Source organism: Peromyscus californicus, unplaced genomic scaffold (assembly GCF_007827085.1).
Source record: "Peromyscus californicus insignis strain IS unplaced genomic scaffold, ASM782708v3 Scaffold_7__1_contigs__length_154581171, whole genome shotgun sequence".
Lineage (NCBI taxonomy): Eukaryota > Metazoa > Chordata > Mammalia > Rodentia > Cricetidae > Peromyscus > Peromyscus californicus.
The window spans coordinates 143,457,544-143,474,582 of NW_026294595.1; the positions used below are offsets into that span (position 1 = coordinate 143,457,544).

Here is a 17,039-nt window from a genome sequence, read left to right on the forward strand (position 1 = left end):
CCCACCACCACCACTGTGGACGAGATTCCCAACTCCTGACCAGACTTCAGGAGACCTTATCATCATATGCCAAGTGACTGAGCAGTTTCTGATCCTCCTATAAATTCACCTTCTAGATACTTCTGTGCCCTGCCACAAGCACTTGCTTACAGCAGAGTCCCTCACATAGGGTGCCCTACACGTGTATCCACATACTTCCAATGCCAGGGTAAGTCCACCTCCTAGGCACAGACGCCCGGGCTATGCTACACTCCCTGCCACTACATCTGCTCTTGTGTTCTGGGCATTTAAAGTCTTCCCTTTATCCCAGATGACCCCAGGAACACATGCCTCCCTCCTACATTCCAGATTCATCACCTGCCTAGAAAGAAGCCCCACAGGATCCATGCGAGGCCTAGACCCTGTCTTAAGTCTCCTCTAATGAGAGTCATTGGCCCAGCCGTGGTACTTGTGACTCAGAGGTTGCCTGGGGTGACCAGGATGGCGTGCATATGTGTCTTTGTCCATTCAGTCCAACCCTCTTCCCGACTACTTGCCGTGGACCGAATTCTCTCTGATCTCCAAGTTCATACTGTAAGCCATTAGTCCTTAGGTGATGGCATTCAAAGATGGGGTCCTGCAGTCTGGGGATGAAGCTAAGAGATCGAGAGCTTCCCTAGCATGCACAAGACTCTAGGTTCCATGCCAAGCCTCACAAAATACAAGATGAGGCTGACGTGAGGGAACAGTGCCTTCCCAAGAGCCCCAGGGGCACTTTGTATGTCTCTCTTACAGACGCAGCAGAAAGGTTTCTCTATAAACCCAGCAGAGCCCATCACAGAGCTGGCCACACTGGTACCCTGATCTTGAACATTCAGCCCCTAGAACTGTGAGGAGATGGATGTCTGTGAGATCTTGTTACACGGCCTGACTGACTGCCACAGTCTCAGGAGGCCTGTTTTGCCTAAGTGATTCCTCCATAATGTCCTCAGCCATGCTCACTGGCAGGCACCAAGGTTAAGGGGCTGCCGGTTCAGGACCACAGGGCTGGCCTGTGACAAGGTTTACCCAAAGAGCAGGTGCTGGTGCTCCTGTCGCCTCTGCATCACCTCTGTGCGTCTTTGCCCATCTTCCCCTCCTCTGCCCCCGGCATCTTCACGGACTTGCAGCTCTCTCCAGCTAGCAGCCTCACTGCACAGCTGTCCATCCCACTCGGCCATCCCACTCCCAGGAAGGGACTAACTTCAGTACAGGGCCACAGGAAGAGGGAAGGGGCTCGTAATTCAGGACAAGCACCACAAGGAGACACTGTTCACAGCCAGTCTGCTGGGGGCCGAATCCGCCGTGTCCTTTTATGGGATTATCCCATGCCACCTCTATAAAGGTAACAACAGCCATTCCTAACTTCAGGCTTTGGGGGCGCCTGTGGTGGCCGCTAGGACCCAGCCAGCACGCTGTCACAGTCATGGCGGGGGGGGGGGGGGGGGGGGAGGGGGGTGGTGGTGGCGGGGGAGGGAGAGCCCATCTCCTCAGCCTCCTTCCCCATGTAACACGGGAACCCATGAAGAAGATGGCGGTTCTCAGCCTACATGCATCTCACATGGGTCCTCTTCCTTCAGAGGGGGAGGGTCACAGGTACAAATCACATCCTGCCCCCAAGGAGCACCGGCTGCCTCAGGCTGACCACGTGTGGACCAGAATTCTGAGTCACCCGGTGCTGCAAACCAGAGGCCTCGGGAAGCTAGCCCCAGCAGCAGCCAGCAGCCAGACGACTTACATGCAAGGCTCAGAGCTTCTGAGAAAAGTACCTTGCTCCAAACTGTCCCCGGCTCTCAGGATGAGTAAACCCAGCAGCTCTGAGCCTCCAATTTCAAGTGAGCCCGAGGTGCTAGCCAGGCAATGGCATCCTGCTGGTGGGAGTGGGTGGAGCAGCTTGCACCAAGGCCCGAGGTGGTGAAGGAACCACCTACCTTCAGCTGTGCCCTAGGGGGATGTACATCTGCAAGATCTAAGCAACACAGGACAGTGCCGTGGGGCCCAACTCGGGCACCCTCTGACCCCAGCACCCTTATCTACCAGGCACCTCGGGTAGGCGATGATTTCAATAACCTAGAGCTCTGTCCAGGGGCCTAAAGGGCAGGGTTGTGGGTCAGGTGCACAGGAGATACCACTTGGGAGATGGATAGCTGGCCAGTCAAGCTCACCTTTGGAGTATCTAGAAGCATGGCATACAGGTCTTGTGCAGGCCTCATACTTGGATATATGTCACCCCACTTTGTCCCATCTGAGACATGTTAGCAAGAACCAGTGTGCACACTCGACTTTGGATAGGTCAGAGTAAGACCCTGGGTACATGCCTAGTAACACAGCCTTCTGGAAGGTAGGTCCTCGTAGTATGTCTCCACCCACAGGGACTCTGTCTGTCTGTGTCTGTCTGTCTGTCTGTCTGTCTCTCTCCGTGTGTGTGTGTGTGTGTGTGTGTAGGTGTATAGGGAGACTGGAGATGAATCTCTGGTATTGATGCTCAGGGCTGTCCTTGGATGCTTCCTGGTCATAAGGCAGAGGATGGTACCCTGAGCTATAGGCCACACCATTCATCTGTTTGACTAGCTCTTTTCCTTGACTGTGCTAAAGAGCGCATGATCTAAGATTGACCTAAAACTCAGTGGAGTTCTGGGGGCTGGAGAGCTGGCTTAGTGGAGGGCCACACAAGCAGAAGACAGAGAGGACCAGCTGGTTCCAGGACCCACAAGGGGTCTAACAAGTCACCACAGCTTATGTATTATATCCCATAAACAGTTGACACAAGTGTGTCACGGCTAGACAGAAACTGATAAGGGGACAAGGCCCAGGGAGAGCCCTGCTCTGGTGTGAGGAAGCCCCTGATAGCCCCTGTGGGCCACAGGCCCATGGGGAAGAATGGACATCTCAGCAGATGGGACTATGAGTCAGAAAACCATGGCCCTGGAAGCCAACCCTACGTAGAACGGTGCAGGGTGACAGGAGGGCTCCTGTGCCTAGAAGTGACACAGTGGAGTCTCTTGATGTCAGGGGAGAAAGGACCTTTCATTGGCCCTTAAACTTGGTGAACTCAGAACCCCTGGTGGGTTGTAAAAGCGTGGGCTGAGGCCCAACAGTATTGATCCTGCAGGACAGAGTGGGGCCCTGCATGTCTTTCAAGCTCTGGGTGACCCTCTGCTGCCAGTTGGTGACTATGTGGAGAGGATTACCAGAATCCCATTAAGTACAGAGCTTTTGGAAATGAATTTAGCTAAAGAGAACTCAGAACTGTTCACCAAAAAACACTATTTAACATACTTCAGTTAAGCAAAGAAATGGAAAGGTGTGAGGCTGGAGAGATGGCTCAGTGATTAAGAGTGTGTACATCTCTCCCAAAGACCTGAATTTGGTTCCCAGTACCCACTTTAGGCAGCTCACCCTGTAGCTCCAGCTGCGAGAATCCGACGCCCTCTTCTGACTCCTGTGGGTACCTGCACTCATGTGCACATACCCACGTATACACAAAGAATAAGAAATGGAAAGGGGTATCAGTGGCCTCTGACAGGGCAGAGCAGCGAGCAACTTTGATACTGATACAACCACCTCATGAGATGAGCCTGTTTCCAACACTGGAAGAGTACACACTCCATTACCAAGCAACTCCACAGGCAGGTGAGACATGACTCTGGACACACATACCAGGAGGAAAAGAAAAATTCCAGACAGCGCTGTCTCTAACAGCAAGGAGAAAGCACCTGGAAACAGCAGCAGGATGGGGAAGTGAGCAGTGTGGCGGAATACTGCGAGGCTGGAAAAAAGGTGTGTGTGTGGGGGGGGGGGGGTGATTGCCGCATCACCTAAGGTGGAGAGCAAAAGCAAATTCCAGGAAACTCCGTGGAGAAGGCAGCTTGGCAGGAGCGGTCTCAGGCCTGACAACCAAGCGCACAGTTCAGACACCTGATCTGAGACAAAAGGAAACCACACACATGGAACTCAGGGGGTGAAGGGTGTGTTGAAGACATGCAGAGTCCAGGCACCACGCTTGCCCAAAGCCCAGGAGCTGCCGCGCTGATGAGGCAGGCTGGATGTCATCATGGCTGGATTGGTGCCAGCTCCTCACTGATAAGGAATACCACACACAAACCCTGGAAGATTATACAGCTCAGCCACCTCTTACAGGGAGCAAGGTGTCACAGAGAGGGGCAGGGCGGGACTACGTAGAAAGTGACCTGACACCAGGCTGGCCAGAGTCTGCCCTCTGCTTGGACCCAGGATGAAATATATACATCACACACATGACAATGTAACTAATCTGTAATATGTAAAATACATATTCTTGAGTATATATTACAAATGCTGTGTTATCTATAACAAGCATTCACAGAGCAATTAATTGAAACTGTGAATGCTGCATTTTATGTGAAAATTTTCTCACTTTCAGGAAGGACAGTGGTAAAAAGTAGGAAATTTTTTAAAATTCCTTAGGTTTTGGAGACGAGGTCAGGGAGCCCAGGCTAGCCTCAGACTCCCTCTGTAAACCAGTGATGATGCTGAACTCCCGATCCTCCTGCCTCTACCTCACCAGTCTGGGCTGGCAGGCACACCCACCATGCTTGTCATGTGCTGCTGAGGTGGAGCCCAGGGCTCCCTGCGCTCCGCTGACTGAGCCACATCCCCAGGCTCCTTTAGAGAGTCATGACTGAGGGGGTTATGTAGCCAGACAGCTTTTTCTAAACAAAGAGGAGCTCAGCGGTCAGAGGGACTCTGGTTTAAATTTGCACTCAAGGAGTATCAATCGGTAGTATGCGATTTTGATTCTTATTTGTTCATGTAGTTGATAAAACACGCAAGTCTTCATCTACACACATGCCTCTTTCCTGCCTGAAGCCTCGGGCACATCACTAAGCAGAGGAAGACAGGGTAGGAAGTCCTTATTTAGATCCAACCGAAGACAAGGGACAAAAGGACCTGCTCAAATCGGCCATTCAAATCTTAAAACATCAATTATGTTAAGGCCATGAGTTCATAATGGCTCCAAATAAGTCTCACACACACAACTCCAACTGATCACCAGGGAAGGATGTTAACAAACCGACCTATTATTTTTAAAATGGTAAATAATGGAGAAGAATCGGGGCATTCATCTGGCTTTCCCATCCGTCTGAATTCTCCCATTGTGGGTGCAGGGAAGTTTCCCCTTATAGCTGTTTTCCAGCTTACCGGAGAGGAAGGGTTGGCTGGAGGGGAACAGAGCATTACCCAGTGCAGTTAGTGTCCCAGGGGATTTGTGGGGGGACGCATTCCCTAGCAAGCACTACTAACCTCCCAGGACAGAGGCCACCTGAAGTCCCCACCCCTCCCAACGAGGATACACCACCTTCTGTGTCTGTCAATAATGCTAACATAAGTGACTTCCAGAGGCAGAGGACCAGGCTGAACCCCACCCCCACCCCCACTGGAACAAGAGAGACAGAAAGAAACTAGGCCAGGAGAAACTCCATAGGACAAGTCACCATGTTCATGTTTCTTGCAGTAAAAATGGTTGACTAAATGCTGTGATAGGCCCATCCTTATCAAACATTTGGGGAGCTATTTAAGAGAGGAACAATGGAGCAGTGTGGGGTAAGTCAGACTTAGAACAAAGGCAGCCACTCTCTTGAGCGAATTCTAACGCAAACGCATGATAAAATCATAAAAGAAAACAAGATGGTCTGGGAGACAGCCCGACAGTAAAGTTCCTGCTGCATGCAGGACCCAGAACCTATGTAAAAAGTCTGGACATGCTGGCATACACCAACAGTCCCAGTCCTGGGAAGACAGGTGGATCCCTGGGGTTCAACTGCCAGCCAGATCCGTGAGCTCCAGGGTCAGTGAGAGATCCCCGACTCAAAAAATGTAAGGTGACAAGTGAGAGAGGAAAAGACTAGATACTGACCCTCTGACCTCCAGGGACATAAGAGCAGGGAGAGAGAGGGAGAGAGAGAGAGAGAGAGAGAGAGAGAGAGAGAGAGAGAGAGAGAGAGAGAGAGAGAGAGAGAGATTCGAAGGTCCTCCAGCCATGAGGAGGAAGGCAGCAGGTTGACAGAGGCAGTGAGGGCTTCCAAGGTCCCCACCTGTGCGGGTCCTGCCTTAGGCAGTCACAGGGTCAATGATGCTTCTGAAGTGAATCACAAATTTAAATGGCTATGAGTCCCCATGGGAATGTGACCAAGGCCAGCCAAGCACAGGACAACCAGCAGATGGTGTGGTGCTAAGTAGCCAGACGACCCGTCTTCCACCACGATGCAGGAGGCAAGTGGTGGGGCTGTGGGTGCAGGTGAGTGGCTGTGTCACAGGAGACCACTATGCCTGGGGGCCTGCCTTGCCTTTGACTCCTGATAGCTGCCGAGTGGAATGTGGGCTGAAAGGAGCCAGATCCTTGGCTTTTCTAAGGGACACTGGAAACCTATTTTCTGTACAGTTCCCCACTTCCTTAATGCTGACATCTAATCTAAAAACAAAAACACACTGTGTGGGTAGGCCAAGCAAAATTTTCAGGCTAACTGCACCCAGGGAACACCAGTTCCCCCCAACACACACTTCCCACATCTGAGAGCTGACTACAACCCAATCCATGTGTTAGGAAGACATGGCGAGAGCTATTTAAAATCAGTTTGGGGTCAATTCATTTTTAGGTGCCCAATAAAGCTGGGACTTAAAAGACCCCATCAACTCCCAGAACTCTGTGAGCACCAGCCGCTGGCCAGTCCACAGGCATTCCACCATCCTCCGTTTACACAACAGAACCTCCACTTCATCGAGACTTGGAAAACCAAGAGCCAGGGAGTGTCCCTCCAGCTTTTCTGGGACAGCAAAATCGAAGGGCCACAGATGAAACTCATTTGTTAGTTCACAGCACGCACTTTAGTCCAAAGTGCCTGCAGCCAATGGTCCTGCCACAAACTCAAGCTGGGTGCCCCACGCTGGATGCAATGGGAGCCAGGGGCTGTCCGCTCTGCTCACCTGCCCAGAGATCTGGCTTCAGAGACGTATAGAGGGTGAAACAGACATCAGTCCAAGCCCGACAGGCTTTGTGCCTAAGGACCGGAGCAGACACCGCTCACGCCCGACCCTGAGTGTCTTCACCTACAGACACAGAACGGATGGTGTGGATGAGCAAAGCAAGCCTGGCCCTTCCTTTATAAAAGGTCTCAATGTGACTGGATCCCCAGATCAGTAAAAAATTAAAGAGGTGTCAAAAACACCGTGGGAAAGAGCCAAGTCGATGGTTTAATCATTCCCCAAGACCCAAGCCCTTCTCCAGGTGCTAAATCCAAGTCCAGCGCATCCAGGGCAAGAAGCAAGTCCAACAGAATGGTAGAGGGCAAAGACCAAACCCAAACAGCAGCTCTGTGGGATGGGAAAAACCTACAAATTCTTTACACAAGAGGCACAGGGTGGGGGCTCAGCCCCTGGGAGAGCAAAATTCCACCAGCTGTCCAAAGTGAATTTACGGCTGGGGAGGGAAGAGCAGAGAAAAGTATAGAAGGAAGATTCGTCTAACTGCTGGCCAGTCAGATCCTAGCCTGGAGCCCCTTTTTGGGGTGTGCTTATGCCCAGAGAGGTAGGCTACAGCTAGAACATATATTTGAGGGAAATAAACAGGTATTTATATATTACATAAACACACAAGACTACTTTAAGTGTGGCCTGGGAGATGGGCCCAGCACAGTCTACAACACTCTGTGTCGTGACACCCCAGGTTTCCCCGAGAGGCTGTAACATCTGCCCTGATTCAAGTGAGGTACCAGGGGCTCCTGCACACCGTGCTAAGACACAGTGGCAGCTGGGCCCTTCTGCCTCTGTCCTAATAGGAACTGAAGTATAGAGAGGTCGCTGTGACTTCCTTTGTCCAGCCGACCCCCTTTTCCCACTTGTGACTGTAGGGAAACAGCCTGCGAGGAGGTGGCTGAAAACATCTACCTCTCAGAATCCCAGAGAGAGGTAGAGCTTGCTGGAGTCTGGCATCAGCAGCTGGAGGCAGCTTCGTGTTGTGAGCCAGAAGCTCGGAGTACACAGAGAATAAACTGAAGGTCTAAGCGGCACAACAACAACGTGAGGTACTAACGGGCAGGGTGGAGGTACACTGAGGCACAAAACTGAGGCACTGCTGGGAGAGGAGAGACTCAGGTCCACTACAGGCTCACTTAAGTGATCCTCAAATGGTAACCCTCGTCATCTTGGTGGGTTTGCCTGGGCACAGGTGGGGTTTTCTGAACTTTGGAACTTTTTTAGGAGCCTTTGATTCTTAGAATAATCTTGAGCATCGGAAGCCATCTTCACTACAGAGCGGGCACCACAGAGAACAGACACCCAGGGAGGAAGCCCAGTCAGAACCTCTAGACACGACAGACCCCAAATTGAGACTGGGCCCATGAGCCAGAACGGGCCCTGCTTGCCATGGGACAGGTGTGTAAGACACTGTCCTCGATGTTTATGACAGCAACTGATCTCGCACTGCCCGTGCATAGGGAGTGTGTGTTGCTGCTTCTGTAGAAGGTGAGGAACTTGGATCAGCATCTGTTCATGGCCCAGGACTCAGGACCCAGGACAAAAGTTCCCAAGGTGAACGGCAACTGTCCCCAAGGCACTGGCCTTAATTCTTTACAAGAGAAGGGGTGAAAACCAAAACCAAAAACCAAAACCAAAACAAACAAACCAACAAACCCTCACTTACTCCTGGTCCTCATACCCGTAGAGGGTGGTGGTACATAAACACAGTCTGTTTGTAATGCCTGTGTCCCACGGCTCAGAGACTAAGAAAACAACATCAAAATCGGAAAGAGGACTGGGGATGTAACCCAGGGGTAGAGCACTTGCCTGGAATGTACAAAGCGCTGGGTTTAAATCCCAGTATGCACTCCCATACACAAAGCTATGAAGATCCAGGCTGTAATTTTGGGATGACCCACTTGTAACACAACACTATTGATTTGGGGGTGGATGTTAATATAGTTCAATATTTAAATATAGTGGAAAATACTGTTTTCATCCCATGTCTACTGCTCATGCATTTCCTATGAAGAACACGAGCTGAACAACTTTCAAAACAGCACTTCCCGCGCCCATAGACGCTTGCTCACATGTGTGCATGACGTAGGCTGTCCCCACAGGTCATGTCCAGGCTCCAGCCAGCACCAGACCACATCCTCTCTCCCCAGGAGGCAGAAAGACATCAAGGATGCCCGTTGAGTTGGGCCCCTGCTCCTTCTGCCCCCACAGTCTCCTTCCTGTGGCTCAGCCCCGAGGGTGCACCCATGCCCCCAGGGCCTGTGGTGGACTTGGTGGTGAGCTGGCCTAATGACCTTCAAACCACAGTTCAGCTGTGGCATCAGCATGGTTCCTAGGAGGCATTATCAATGGTGAGAGTCACAGGTGACAGTCACTTCTGAGTCCCCTTTCCCTGGCATGGCTCCCAAGGGCCTGCATCCAGGCACAGAACCACAGCCCCTCCGCGTTCACACTAAGGAAGTGGTGGAGGTTAACCTACACTCTTGCCCTACTTTGGCCCTTCTAGATGCGTCTCGAACAACCCAACTTGGGGAAAGATGCTCACCTCAGCTCCATCTTCTTCCTGCTGGGGATTCACCTTCACCAAAGTTAGCTGTATCTAAAATGAATGTGCATCCCAGGCACACACTCTGAGAGTCTCAGACTACAGACCATATCGGGCCCTATGAATACTTTGTGTTATCTAAATGTGCAAACCCGTGAAAACAATTTCCAAACTAGACCACTGACAATAAAAGAACCATTATAGGAAAAATTGTGTAAAACTGTTTCTTTCCAGAATTTTCCATCTAATATTTTGGACTAAAGTTGAACATAATAACCTGAAACTGAAGAACAAAAATTCAAAGATAAGGGGGTGGGGATGACTGTAAACTTTTGGTTGTCCTGGAAACAACACGTGAACTTGACTCTCTCCTTCCAACCCTTGCCTCCTTCACGACTGTTTCTCAAAGGCAGCCAGAGCCACCTTTTCCAAAAATACCTAGATTACCGCTGCAGAAAACCCCCAACACCACCTGCTGCTCTGACCTCAAGGCCACCATCACCTGCTGTTCCCACTCTCCGCCCGCCCGTCCCCCCAAATGCTCTCCCTTCAGACCTTCCAGCTGCCATCCAGCTCCCAACCTGTGTGACTTTCCTCATTTGTCATGATTCACTCCCTCAGACATTGGCATCTACACTTACATCTGTCCCTGAACAGAACAAAAATGCCCCAAGACAAGGCTTTGCTTCTTATCTCCCACCCCCACCGCCCCGTCCCCAAAACGCCTAGGGCAGAGCCTGGCTCAGGAGGAGCCAGCAAATACTTGGGGATCTGGGCATGAACGGTGGGAGAGATCAGGGGCCAAGGACCCAGGGGGATGAAGTGAGAGGAAAGGGAGAGCTGGAGAGGACAGCGGAGGGACAGCGGAGGGACAGAGGAGGGACAGAGGAGGGACTCAGGTACTGGAGCAGCAGTACTACGTGCAGCCTGAACTACCCAGGTACAATCTGGGGCTTTAGGAAGAGAGAGTAGGTCCACCAGCGAGGACAGAGCAGGTCAGCATTTAGGGACATATCAAGGGCAGGTGAAGGGGACCCACTGCATCTGAAATGTCACACATTTCCCGTTTCAAGGAGACTTTTGTAAGCATCTTTACCCACCAGAGTAGGAAAAGTAGATGAGCTCTCGGCCCAAGAAGGAATAGGCCCAGAATCGTCAAGAGCACGCAGGAATGCAACCCAGAAGAGGGGCACTTGGTCATGGGCCAAGTTTGGAGACACTAGGGTATGGAGCTCCTTGCACCCAGGGGAGAGGCTGGGCAAACTTCCAAGGCCAATGTTTGCCTCTGTGCAGAGATTCATGTCCACTGTCCCCTGCTCACACACTGCCAGTGTGTGACCTCTGTTCTGGGCTACCAGCTGTGGCTTCATGGAGAGAGACCCCTTTAATGACAGCTGAAAGGACCCCAAACCCAGTCACCCTCAGGCAGATAGAAGCATGTCTTGAGTCTATCTGTCTGCTTTAAACCCCAAACAACAGATCAAGAACCCTATGCCACAGAGGAACGTGTGCAGGGTCCTGGGTGTAGGGCCAGGCCTCTCGGGAGGACCCAAAGCCCTGGCAGCCAAGAGCTAAACTGCATCCACATTTTCTGAGTTCACCCTGGAGCACAGTAGGGCCACACCGAGCAGAGCTTTGGGAACAAAGTAAGCCAAGCCCCAAACAAACTGGCCAGTGACACAGTGCAGCCTTGGGGACACATGGCTCAGACCCAGGGGTAAAGCATAAATGGAGAAGCCTGAATATAGCATTTGAGGGACCAGCGCTGGACTGCAGGATCAGACCTGCTGTGGGCCACACCTCCAGGGCTGTGTGGGCTGGCAGAGGACGACAGAGACCCTGAGAATGGCTTCCCTCAAAGTGTGTAATACACTGCTGTCTAGGAAGTGCCAGGCACCTCCTGGTCTTACAGATTTTTTTTAATGTCAACCAGGACAGTCAAGGCTCTGAGAAGTCCCACAACAAGCCAACCTTTTCACCTTTTAAAGCCACAGAATCTTCTAGCAGAGGATTCTCCCCAGTTACCAGGGTGGGGGGGATGAGGGGGCCACACACACACACACACACTGTGAAGAGGTACTGAAGAAAAGCCTCCTCCTGCTGGGGAAGCCATCTGTGCTCAAATCTCTCCCTGTCTGAGGGCTGAATCATGATGGGGGAGGGGAGCTCACCCCAACACACCTGTGAGCCTGTCTGTGTCTAGAAAGCCATCTCTGGAGGCCCCACAAGGCCCCCATACCCAGCTGCTTCCTCTGTAACATGAGCCATCCCATTTGTACATCTGTGGCTGTGGCGGACTCAGGGGACCACCTCTGACCCATCCAGGTGTCTCCCTACAGTTCCATAACTAAGGTGACTGGCATTCATCGTTAATGCAGGACCATGGTGAGGACGGGAGGGGCCGGCACGTCTCTGTTCCCAGAGACCAAACCAACGCCTCCCCAGAGGCTTCTGGGAAACACCCGCCCTGTTCAGACACCTAAAGCACCTTGCCTCCAATGGGGTCAGTCCCCCACCTCCACATGGAGTGAGGCCAGTTCCACTCAGGGCTCTGGGAGCGGCTGCCATTGGCTGCTGCTCTGTTGAGCTCTTTGCCAACAACCCTCTTTAAACCAAGCAGTAAGGCTGGCTCTCACCGCGACGTCTAGCAGTCACAGATGAGCGTGCCCAGGTCACCTCCCAGCTCTCCGTCATTGCTGCACTTGAGCACCAGGCTCCATTGGTTCTTCACACAGCATTGCTATTGGGTTGGTCTGCCCAGGCCTGTGGGGCAGCGCTTCAGAAAGTGTCCCAAAAGGTCTGTGGTTTAACTCTTTGGCTGATAGTTCCATCAGAGAGACGGAAGCTGTTAGAAGTCTCGGAACACCCAGGTAGCCAGTCCGGACAAGACTTCAAAGACTCTGAGCAAACACAGCATAATTGCCTGTCACCCACATACCTGCCATCAGTCCCAGGCTCTATGGTAACCACAGCAACTGTTCTAGAGCACCCTACCCTGGTCCCCGCTGGGCTCTTGGGAGTTAGCAGTCCTAAGTTATTGTGCTTTCAGGGGTAGGATGGACATCCTCAATCCAAAAATCCAAAATGCTCTAAAATTCAAAACTTGAATATCAAAATGATTCCTAGGAAGTTTCAAATTCTAGATTTCTCCAGATTTCAGATTTGGGGGTTAGGGATGTAGAAATGATAACACAGTGTTGCAGAGGATCCCCAAACCCAAACCACGTTTGTCCTGGAGGTTCGGAATGAGAGACACTCCACCAGGAATCAGATGCTACTGCCCATGAGCTGTGAGCTGGAGCTGGGGGCAGGGAGCAGCCGGCCACTTAGAGTTTCTTCCTCCAATTCAGAAACCTCCATCCCAGATTTCTGATTTTCTGAACCCTCAAAAGGAAGAGAAGTCTCCTCTGCCTGCCCCACCCTCTCTGCCTCCTGGGTGCACCTTACTCATCTCAGGTGAGTGTGGCCTCCCTCAGAGCCCAATCAACCCATCTCAGCTGCTCTGACAAGCCATGCCTCGGCCCAGGCCATGTACCCACAAGCTGGGGGCACCTTCCCACAAAGCCTTTTTCCATCCTCTCCCTGGCCCTGCCACCCCATCAGCTGAGCTCGCCCCAGCGGAAGCCCATTGCTACCCCCCATCAATGGTCCCTGTGTCCCAGCAGCACGTGCCAGAGCTGCCCGCAGCCCCATTCATGGTCCTGATAGAGCCCCTTTCAAAGCTGGGCTCCTTCCTCGCTCTCCGCCCCTCCCCCACGCACAGAAGAGGGGCATAAAGTGGGATTTTCCTCCACACGAAAGAAAGGACTCTTCCTTCCTTTCTGTTTTCCTGCCGTCCATCTAAATCTGGCCACGGAAGGAGTATGGACGTGGTGAGACAGGCCCAGTTCATGACCTCAGGGGACACTCCGGTGGCCAGAACTCCCTTCCTTGGCTTTTTCTACTGGAGTGTGTGTGTGTGTGGGGGGGGGGGGGGACGGACAACTGTGACTGCCAGCACCCACCCCCAAGCTCCCACAGGGAGATGGTGGTGTAACACTAAAGGTTATCTTATATCAGCCCTCAGGTTAAAATGGAGATACTGAGGCCCAAGGAGGTGGCAGGGTAGAATGGGCCACATGGGGGCTTCCGGGACAGGGACACGGAGCAAGCACAGCTTCTTACCGTCATCCAGGTAGGTCTGGTCCAGGTTCTGTTCCTGTTTGATTGCCACTCCGGTGGGCATAGCATCCTTCTGGTCACTGACTGGGGGTCCGTTTTTGGTAGCTCTTTGGCTCAAGGCAGTCTGTTGTTGGATGACCGTGGGGTAAGAGCCTGGGCTCAGCCTCTGACCTTGGTTGATGGACGGTGGGACAGGCCTGGCAGAGCTGGGGCCAAAGTTTTCACAGTACATGATATGCTGGAACTCCTGGTGCCCCCCGCCACGGAGCTGCTGGTTTGTGGGTGAGTAGTGAATCACAGGTGAGGCCTGCTGGCTAGCGGAGGATGTGTGTGGCAGGGTGGATCCTTGCCCCTGGCCCTGAGAACCAGCGTGCACCAGCACAGAGCGGTGGGCATCGGCCAGGCCCAAGGGTGCTGCCAGGAGAGCTGGCTGCTGGTAGCCCAGCAGGCCTGGACTCAAGCTCTTGCTCCTCTGGTAAAGAGCCGCCGCAGGGCTCTGCTGCTGGTAGCGGGCATCGGGGGATGAGAGCCCCGAGCGGAACTGTTGGCAGGGGGCCATGGTAGCCACAAGACAGGAAGGGGACTCGGCCAGCATTGGGTGCTGTGGGTAATATGGCTGGCTCCCCAGGCCTCCATGGGCAGGGCTGCAGATCAGAGAAGGGTCATACTCATCACTGGGCTCCGTCTTGATGGCAGGGACTGTGGGAGAGAAAAGCACAGGGCTGCTGAGGAAACAGCGGCCAGAAGCCTGGCTTTGGGAAGCCGAGTGGGCAGGAGCCTGGCTTTGGGAAGCCGAGTGGGCAGGAGCCTGGCTTTGGGAAGCCGAGTGGGCAGGAGCATGGCTTTGGGAAGCCGAGTGGGCAGGAGCCTGGCTTTGGGAAGCCGAGTGGGCAGGAGCCTGGCTTTGGGAAGCCGAGTGGGCAGGAGCCTGGCTTTGGGGAAGCCGAGTGGGCAGGAGCCTGGCTTTGGGAAGCCGAGTGGGCAGGAGCATGGCTGGTCTGTCGCTCATTAGCCTTGGGCCATAAGATCCCCCCCTGGAATTGTCTTCAGCTGAAACGACCTCAGTAATGCCCTTGAACTACAAGCTTTGCCGGCTGCGGATGGGTAGAGGGTAGGCTTGACTCAGGGCCAGAGTCTGCTCTGCCTCGTCCCTCAAGGTGGGCGTTGAGAGGAGAGAGCTTTAGTGACTCTCCTCCTCTTGACCCATCTGTCCCCATCATCCCCCCGCTGTGTTCCTCCTACTGGACACTGTCCAACACAGTCAGCCATGTTCAGTCTTCACTGCCAACTTGACAGGATCTAGAGTCACTAGGAGACATGCCTCTGGGTATGCCTGTGAAGGGGTTTCTGTGCGGAGTGAGCACAGCGTCACCCCATGGGCTGGGTTCCTAACCTGGATAAAAAGCATCTGTCTCTCGGTTTCCTGACTGGGATGCACGGTGACCCGCCACCTCCCACTCCTGTCAAACTTTCCTACCGTGAAAGGCGGAATCTCCTCTAAAGGTCAAAAGAAAACCTTCATCCCTCACGCTGCTTTTGCTGGGTATTGATCATAGCAAGGAGAGAAGCGGGCAACCCCTGCCCAATGCCTCCATCACCAGGTTCGGGAGCGGGGGGGGGGGGGACAACTTCACTAATGGGCGAGAGGACTGTCACCAAGTGTGAGCAGGGCAGCCTCCGGAGAGTCAGGGTTAGAGGAGGCGAGCAGGACTACAAGTCTGACTCCAGGTCCCCAAGACCACTTCTGCAAATGCCACTCAAAGGCCAGCATCTCAGTTCTGGACAGCCAGAGACCTGAGGGGTGGACCTTCTGAGGTCCTGATCCACCAGCCCAGCACTGACACTCAGCCCAGGGAGGCCTTGCTACTGCAGACGCTGGGAGAACACCAGAAAGCAGAGGACACAGCCTCCTTACTGAAACCCAGAGCTCTGCATTGGACCAGGTTCTCCCTGCAGCTTTGGGGCCTATGGGATGCCACGTCTGCTCCCTGCAGCATGTCACATCAGTCCTCATGGTGGCATCCTCACAGGAATCTCACAAGTCTACCATGCACCTTGCTGAAGCTGGGCCCACCCAGGCCAGATGTGTAGACCAATCAGAGACGGTGGAGCTCTGGGGGTTTCAGGGCTGGGATGACGGGTTTACACCCCTTTCCTAGCCTGGAGAGAGGGAGGGGTGGGCTTTCCCAAGGGTGAGTCAATCTGTTCTGTAGCTGCTGTCGTTACTAACCTACCGGTGACCCTGGGGTTGTCACTGGAACCACTCTGTGAGAGGTTAGTTCCACTTTCTTGGGCCGACAGAATTTCATGAATGAGACTTTCTGCTCTGGCTGTGCCTCAAGTGACTCCACCCATGTGCGGACAGTCAAGGACCCTGAGAATTCTAGAGCATGTCCACCTTGACCCTGAATGTGATCAAACCTAGGACAGGGAAGGACAGCAAGAGACATCTGCCTAGCAAATGCCCCACCACCAAGGTCAACATGGATGACACGGCAGCTGGCATCAGGGGAGCTATTCTTACAGGGAAGAGCCTTCCAACCCAAGAGAAAACTGAGGCTCAGAGGGTGCGAGTCACTTGGCCCAGGTAACTGAGCTGGGAGCAGATGTGGGGGGGGACTGATCCTTGGTCAGTGTTGTCTGGGAACCTGAGGGGTGTCAGGGAGAATGTCTCACCTGGGTGGTAGGTAAAGTGTTGTGGCTGACTTCGTTTTCTCTTTCCATTGATGACGTAGAAGTTCACTTTCACGGGTACGCGGATGTGCTTGTTCCGATACTCGGGGATCTCAACAAAAAGCATGTTCTAGAAGGAAGCAGTTGTCATGAACTTGACAATATACAGCATGCTAGGATTCCTACTGGGATCCCAACCAAGTCCACCCAGGCCCACCTACAGCAAGCGGGCCGTCTGGCTTCCTTCCCTACATTTAAAGAGAAATTTGATGGAAGGGAATTTAATTTTCATCTCAGCAAGGGAAGTTGATCTAGCAGAGTGTGTAAAGATGTCATGGTCACAAACCAAAGGGCCTGGGGCTCAGTAAGTGGCCAGCTCACTAAGTGCGGTTTGTACTTGCTAAGTGACTATGAAGTTTACTAGGGAGAGGAGGGAGAGAGGGAGGGAGGGAAGGAGGGAGAGAGGGAGAGGGAGGGAGAGAGGGAGGGAAGGAGGGAGGGAGGGAGGGAAGGAGGGAGAGGGAGGGAGGGAGGAAGTGAGAGGGAGGGAAGGAGGGAGGGAGGGAAGGAGGGAGAGGGAGGGAGAGAGGGAGGGAGGGAAGGAGGGAGAGAGGGAGAGGGAGGGAGAGAG

At 53.1% G+C, this 17,039-nt stretch overlaps 1 protein-coding gene and 1 long non-coding RNA gene across 10 annotated transcripts in view; one reads left to right on the forward strand and one right to left on the reverse strand.

Annotated features, from left to right (window-relative positions):
- The window catches only part of Nfatc2 (nuclear factor of activated T cells 2), a 133,299-nt gene that overhangs the window by 13,508 nt on the left and 102,752 nt on the right, over positions 1-17,039 (reverse strand). For 2 of the 7 annotated variants that reach the window (XM_052723901.1, XM_052723903.1), the window contains exons 8-9: positions 16,412-16,538; positions 13,739-14,434 (exon numbers count right to left, since the gene is read on the reverse strand). In XM_052723901.1, coding sequence (XP_052579861.1) covers positions 13,739-14,434; positions 16,412-16,538 — 823 coding nt within the window. Of the gene's footprint in view, positions 1-13,517; positions 14,435-16,411; positions 16,539-17,039 lie in introns of those variants that run through there. The other 5 variants (XM_052723900.1, XM_052723899.1, XM_052723905.1 and 2 more) reach the window with 3 other exon arrangements.
- The window catches only part of LOC128101098 (uncharacterized), a 16,852-nt gene continuing 1,337 nt past the window's right edge, over positions 1,525-17,039 (forward strand). Inside the window, exons 1-5 of one of the 3 annotated variants that reach the window (XR_008214992.1) lie at positions 1,525-13,446; positions 13,634-13,748; positions 13,841-14,017; positions 16,037-16,322; positions 16,471-16,772. This is a non-coding gene — a long non-coding RNA (uncharacterized LOC128101098). The remainder of the gene's footprint in view (positions 13,447-13,633; positions 13,749-13,840; positions 14,018-16,036; positions 16,323-16,470; positions 16,773-17,039) is intronic. The other 2 variants (XR_008214993.1, XR_008214994.1) reach the window with 2 other exon arrangements.